General features: G+C 40.5%; 1 protein-coding gene across 3 annotated transcripts; it reads left to right on the top strand.

Annotated features, from left to right (window-relative positions):
- The first annotated feature begins 589 nt into the window (after nt 1-589).
- On the top strand, nt 590-6,519 carry LOC126793164 (uncharacterized). Of its 3 annotated transcripts, none has more exons than XM_050519608.1 (11): nt 590-832; nt 1,163-1,287; nt 1,936-2,380; nt 2,470-2,585; nt 2,810-3,593; nt 3,854-4,318; nt 4,469-4,657; nt 4,742-4,969; nt 5,180-5,501; nt 5,590-5,773; nt 5,851-6,519. In XM_050519608.1, the coding sequence occupies exons 1-11, from the start codon at nt 674-676 to the stop codon at nt 6,329-6,331; spliced, it is 3,498 nt and encodes a 1,165-aa protein (XP_050375565.1). In that variant the 5' UTR covers nt 590-673; the 3' UTR covers nt 6,332-6,519. The 3 variants fall into 3 exon arrangements, with proteins under 3 accessions (XP_050375565.1, XP_050375564.1, XP_050375566.1); XM_050519607.1 differs by having other exon boundaries at nt 592-832; nt 5,180-5,510; XM_050519609.1 differs by lacking the exons at nt 1,936-2,380; nt 2,470-2,585 and having other exon boundaries at nt 593-832; nt 5,180-5,510.
- The last annotated feature ends 209 nt before the right edge of the window (nt 6,520-6,728 follow it).

Here is a 6,728-nt window from a genome sequence, read left to right as displayed (position 1 = left end):
AATCAATCTAATCTTTCAAAAAAATAAAAAATAATAAAACGATCAACCTAAGAACGACTGATCAGAAGAAGAAGATGACAGTAATGTTGACAAGAACGAGTGCGTGAATGGTGTGGAGCTTTGACGAAATTGAAATTGAATTATGAGATGGGACTCCTCTTAGTATTAATCATACAATAATACACATGCCATGTTTTACTTTTCCTTCGTCTAAGGCGTCTAGGTGGCCTCTAGCCTCCAAGGCCGAAGGGTCGTCTTCCACCCTTTACGCAGCGTGTGTGTTATGATCACGCAATAAAAAAGAAAAAGAAAAAGAAAAAAGAAAAGACACAGAAGCGTTTGGAAGATGAGGTGGCAGAGACCGGAGAGTTCGGGATAAGCAAAGTAACACACACATTCCCTTTTTCTTTTCCGATTGGGTTTCCATCACAACACAGCACTGCACTAAATAGTTTAGTCCCACCTCGACAGAGACAAGACCTCGACAATTTAATCCCACCCGGATTATACAAGACTCGTCGCAACCTTTCTCTTCACGCACACACACACCGCTTCCCTTCTTATTTATAATCCTTCCCACCCGGATTATACAAGACTCGTCGCAACCTTTCTCTCCACATTCTCTCTTTTCTTTCTTTCTTTCTTTCTTTTCTCTCTTTTAATTCTGACAGAGATGGTCGCCGGCGTGGTTTTGGATTTTCCGGCCGATGAAGCTGCGTCGTCTCCTCCCAGACTTCCCCGGAGGCTCAGACGGAGGCTCGACCTTGTCAAGACTCCCAGCACAGCCGAACAAATCCAATCCAAGCTTCGACTCGCCGATCTTCGCCGCCAGGTCCATCCCTCTCTCCTTTGATTTTTGAAATTTGAATTCGTTTACTACTGTCACTGTGTCTAAATTTTGAACATGGAACACCCTAATAGTTTTACCTAACACGTTCTCTTCTCTTTATCTCCATCAAAGCTTCTGCCTTTTTTTTTTTTTATGTTTCTGTCGATTTTCAAACGGCTTTCTCTGTTTTGGAGCTATAAACTGATGGATTACTGTAAAAGAATCACAGAATTCAGAGATGGAACTCGGAAATTGAATATATTTATGTACTCTTAAGTGTCTTTGTACTGGTTTAGCCTAGAACCTAACACGGCTAGTTTTGATCGAGTCCAGGAACACTACGACAAGTTGTCAAACAAGGCACGAGCAAAGCCCAGAAGCCCCTCTCGATCTTCTTCTCAAGAGGAAGACCTCGGCGAGCGCCTCGATGCCAAGCTCCAGGCTGCTGAGAAGAAAAGGTGCAACCGTTGATCATGTATTTATCCAATTTTTTAATGCCTTTTTCATGGTCTTTTGTATGTGTGTGAATTTTTTTTGCCTTCATGCCGCCGAAAACTTTTATGTGCGTCTTTTCTTTCCGTTAAAGGATGTTGAAATCTGTGAACTGATGCAAAATATCATCCGTCTTGTTTTCTGATTTGGTTAACTTGCTGGATTATTTACTCTGCTGCATTAAGTTAATCTCCTATTGACGTTCGTGCATAAAACCTGCACTAGCTATGATATGTACGCTACACCTACATCCTTGGACTGTATACTTTTATTAGAACTTGACAACTAATTTGTTAGGTCTATCTAAGAGAAAAGAAAATACACTTATGGTGGTGGATAGTGCTCACACATACTATGCAGCTGGCTTTCTTATATAATCTTCTGTCATCTTTCGTTCACTCACATATTGGGTTCATATTTCGAGTTCGTTTGTTCCTAAATATGTCATGGATATTAGTAAACATGGTGTCTTTTTAGTCTTGGTGAGGTACATTCTCGATATCTATATATTCATGATTTGGGCTCCAAATTGTATATTCCATCTGTAATGATGGCTTCAGTCCCCAGGGTCATATTAACTTTCCATATTCTGTTGCTCACTGTTGAACCAACAGGTTGCTTATTTTGGAAAATGCTCAAATGCGCTTAGCTAAGTTGGATGAATTGCGGCAAGCAGCTAAAAATGGGGTAGAGTTGCGTTTTGAGAAGGAACGACAAAAGCTTGGTTCTAAAGTTGAATTACGATTTCAGCAGGCAGAGGCAAATAGAATGCTAATGCTGAAGGCTTATAGACAAAGAAGGGCCAGCTTGAAGGAGAGGTCATCTCAGTCATTGTTGCGAAAAATGGCTTGGGAAAATAAATACAAGGAGCGTGTGCGTGCCGCTATTAACCAAAAACGCGCAGCGGCTGAGAAAAATCGTCTAGAGCTTTTGGAAGAAGAAAAGAAGAGGGCATGTGCCAGGATGTTGCAAGTGCAAAGAGTGGCAAAGTCAGTCTCTCAGCAACGTGAGATTGAAAGGAGGGCGAAGAGGGAACAGTTAGAAGACCGGTTGCAGAGGGTATGCATACATTTGATGTTATCAACTTATCATTTGTTTAAGCCTTATTTTGGCTCTACTGTTCCCTAATTAATCCTTTCTAATATTAGGCAAAGAGGCAAAGAGCAGAATATCTCAAGCAAAGAGGAAAGATACAGAACTCATTCCAAGTCAGTTGGAATAGGATGCACAAACAGGCTGATCTCCTGTCTAGAAAGTTAGCAAGGTGCATATCCTTAGCATTTTTAGTTTATTAGGGATGTCCCTGTTGATTTCATTATTCTCTACACATCATTTTCCTTGTTTGGGGATAGCTTGTCATTGCATATAGACTCACCTTTATAATGTTTGGCAAAGGAATTGGTTTGAAAATTGGATTTAATGTTACATGTTTATGCATACTTGGAAATAAAGAATGAACATTAACCGTCAACTTGTTGATTTTTACAGGTGTTGGAGACGTTTTCACAGGTTAAAAAGAACTACGTTTGCTTTGGCAAAATCTTTCAATACGTTGAAACTTGAGGAAAAGAGTGTCAAGTCAATGCCGTTTGAGCAGCTAGCAATTCTGATTGAATCAACTGATACCATTCAGACTGTGAAGGCTCTACTCGATCGACTTGAAAACCGACTGAAAGTTTCCAAGACTGTTGCCTCTATAAACTATCCATCCAGTATTGATAACATTGATCACCTTCTCAAACGAGTGGTTTCTCCCAAAAAGAGAACCACACCAAGGACATCTTTGAGAAGCAGGGAAGGAAAGAAATCCTCTACCATCAGGGAAACAACTAGAACTTCAGCTAAATTAACAAGGTATCAAGTGAGAGTGGTTCTTTGTGCGTACATGATTTTGAGTCATCCAGATGCAGTCTTCAGTGGTCAAGGAGAGCGTGAGACATCTCTGGCCAAATCTGCAGAAGAATTTGTTAGGGAGTTTGAGTTATTGGCCAAGACGATATTACAGGGGCCTGTTAACAATTCTGAGGAAGAGTCTGATTCCACATTGCCCAAACACATAACCTTCAGATCTCAGCTAGGAGCTTTTGATAAAGCATGGTGCGTCTACTTGAGCTGCTTTGTGGCATGGAAGGTTAAGGATGCCCAGTTGTTGGAGGGAGATTTAGTGAGAGCAGCTTGCCAGATGGAGTTGTCGATGATTCAAACCTGCAAGATGACTTCAGAAGGAGATACTGCCAATCTCACTCATGATATGAAGGCTATCCAGAAACAGGTACTGCAGTAGCCTTAATTGTGTCCTTTCTTATCATTATTACTTTTTGTTTTTGATTAACAAAATAGTACAGTGCATACATAATTTGTGTTTGCGTCATTGTTTGGTTTAGGGGAGTTGGCATATATTTTTCTTTTCAGTTCTTGTTGACCTTTCTATGCATCTGGAGTTGCTGTAACTGACAAAATTATTCTGACAACCCCTCCTTCCTCATTCTATTGAGCTTTGTTAGCTGATATTTTGAGTTTTTGCTTGACCAGGTAGCAGAAGACCAAAACCTACTGAGAGAAAAGGTGCAACACTTAAGTGGAGAAGCTGGGATTGAGCGTATGAAATCTGCTTTATCTGAAACACGGTCCAAATATTTTGCAGCAAAGGAAAATGGAAGTCCATCAGGGTTGCAAACAGAGTTTGTTTCTCCAAGCCCTCCAAGTTCATCAGCTGGTCCTTCTGTTGCTAGCTTTGATAAGAGGAGTAATCCAAGTCGTATAGCTCGTTCCCTATTTCAGGAAGATGAATCTGTTAGTAAGAAAGGGTTAGAGACCTCTTCGAATGGTTTGATTGCAAATGAGTCCTCTAAGACCAATTTGGGTGAGCAGGCTGGATCTTCCTTGCAAAAGCTGGTCACTGAGAATGAATTGATTGTGAATGAATTTCTCCATGAGAAAAACAATGCTTTTGCTAATATTTTCGATGCTGCCAATGAAGATCAGAATAATATTCAGGTATAAATAATATCTTCACCTTTTGCTTTAGATTTCGAAAACTCTTCTAATATACTGTTAATAGGCAACATTTTGATGTGTTACATCAACCAATTCTGAGTTAGAAATCTTTTAAAACAGTTCTCTGGTTTGTTCTTTATTAATTTTCAGGCAAATATAAGAAACGCAATGGAGAAGGCTTTCTGGGACGACATAATGGAATCTGTAAACCAGGAAAATCCCAACTATGACCGGGTCATTCAACTCTTGGAGGAGGTGAGGGATGAAATCTGCACTATGTCTCCACAGAGCTGGAAACAAGAAATTGTTGAAGCAATTGATGTGGATATCCTTTCTCAGGTAGAAATTATAATTTGTCTTTGTCCAAAGTAATTATACAAACATGTGTAGAGTACTGATCATTTTGTTATTGCCACCTTGTAGGTGCTCAAATCTGGTACCCTGGACATTGACTACCTAGGAAGGATCCTAGAATTTTCAATGGTCACTTTGCAAAGGCTCTCCGCTCCAGCAAAGGATGATGAAATGACAGCCACTCTCCAGAGTTTAAGGAATGAACTTGATGAGATATGTAATGCTAGAGACCAGACGAACTGCTCAGGTGTCATTGCTATGATTAAGGGTCTGCGTTTTGTTCTAGAGCAGATTCAGGTATGCTTTCTCGAAAAACATTCTGACAATTATGGTTTAATAAGTAGTTAGGACAATCAGGATGATCAACAAGTTTTTTATTTGATTCTTTTCTCTTTTGCTGTTTTAGATTGAAAAAATTGTTTGTGAAGAACGTTAGATGGTTGAAGTTTTAATGTGATTATGCAAAATGTGGATTAACATGTGGAGAAACGGTGAAATTTGTGACAGGTGCTTAAACGAGAAATTAGCAAAGCGCGTGTAAGAATAATGGAGCCTTTGTTGAAGGGGCCTACTGGTTTGCAGTACCTTAGAAATGCATTTTCCAATCGCTATGGATCTGCCTCAGATGCCAAAACTGCTCTACCAGTGACGCTGCAGTGGCTTTCTTCTGTGTGGGGTTCCAAAGATCAGGAGTGGCAGGAACACACCGTCGCTTCCTCAACCTTGATGAACAGCGGGACTTTGTCGCATGAATTTCTTCATTCCACTACCCTTAGAAGTGGTGGAAGCTTTCTGTTGAAACCAAGTTCTTCATCTACGTCATCCAAAGGTAGCCAAGGTTAGAGAACTAAATAAATTCTCCTTTTCAATTGTTAGGTGGATTTGAATATTTGTTTGACATGTGTTGTCTGAATCAGGTAATGTACAACCGGAATGCAAGGGAGAAGGAGTTGATTTGTTGGTGAGACTTGGCTTGTTGAAGTTGGTGAATGGTGTTTCCGGTCTGACTGAAGAGGCCCTGCCTGAAACTTTAATGCTCAATCTTTCTAGATTGAGGGGTGTGCAGGCTCAAATTCAGAAAATTATTGTTTCTTCCATTGGGTGAGTAATCTTGCTCAATGTTGTTGGATGAATGTGCCTTTTGTATTGCGTTCTGACATGGATTATTTAAACTGCAGCATTCTTATTTGCCGGCAAACCATATTAAGTGAGAGGGTAACAAGGCCCTCAGACATGGAGGGCATACTGTCAAGATGCACCAATCGGCTTTTGGGGATTTTGGACAGTGTTGAAGATGCTGGTATGGAAGAAATTGTTGAATCAATTAGTGATTTCTCCATCAATGGAAACGAAGTTGTGGACGCTGAGAAACTTCAGTCAAGGAAGATGCTTATAGCCCGGATGCTAGCCAAGAGCTTGCAAGCTGGTGATCCAGTGTTTGAGAGGGTTTCACGTGCTGTATATATGGCTGCAAGAGGAGTGGTTCTAGGGGGGAGTGGACCGCGTGGAAGAAAATTGGCCGAAACTGCACTGCAGCAAGTTGGAGCTGCGGTGTTGACTGATAGTGTGGTAGCAGCTGCTGAAGTTTTAGTTGTGGCTGCTACCATATCAGTTGGTGTTCATGGACCATGGTATATACATATGGCTGATAACATGTAATGTGGGTTTAAATAGTGACCTAGTACAGAATAAATAACGCACAGATGTATATGGTAGTGTGTTGTGTAAATCTGTGAATATAATAAGCAAAGTCTGTACATGAACTTAGATGTAAGACATTAGATATCTAATTCTTTCGTGTAAATATGTTTTTAAATGTCAAGCAATTTGGCTGGTTGTTTGGGGAATACTTGAACATTATCTGATTACCAGATTTCTGGTTGTTAGCCTGCCACCGTTTCTCATTATAAGCCATGGTGATGAGTGATGGAATAGATGGGTACCAATTTGTGACTAGCCGACTACGACAAGAAGAAGCTTTTGCTCAATGGTGTTGAGGGGGACCATCACCATGACCATTCCAACGCTAACCTTCGTTATCGCGGCTGCTACAACC

The sequence above is a fragment of the Argentina anserina genome, chromosome 5, assembly GCF_933775445.1.
Source record: "Argentina anserina chromosome 5, drPotAnse1.1, whole genome shotgun sequence".
Taxonomy (NCBI): domain Eukaryota; kingdom Viridiplantae; phylum Streptophyta; class Magnoliopsida; order Rosales; family Rosaceae; genus Argentina; species Argentina anserina.
The sequence above is the reverse complement of the archived record's forward strand: the minus strand, read 5'-3'. Positions and strand labels throughout refer to the sequence as shown.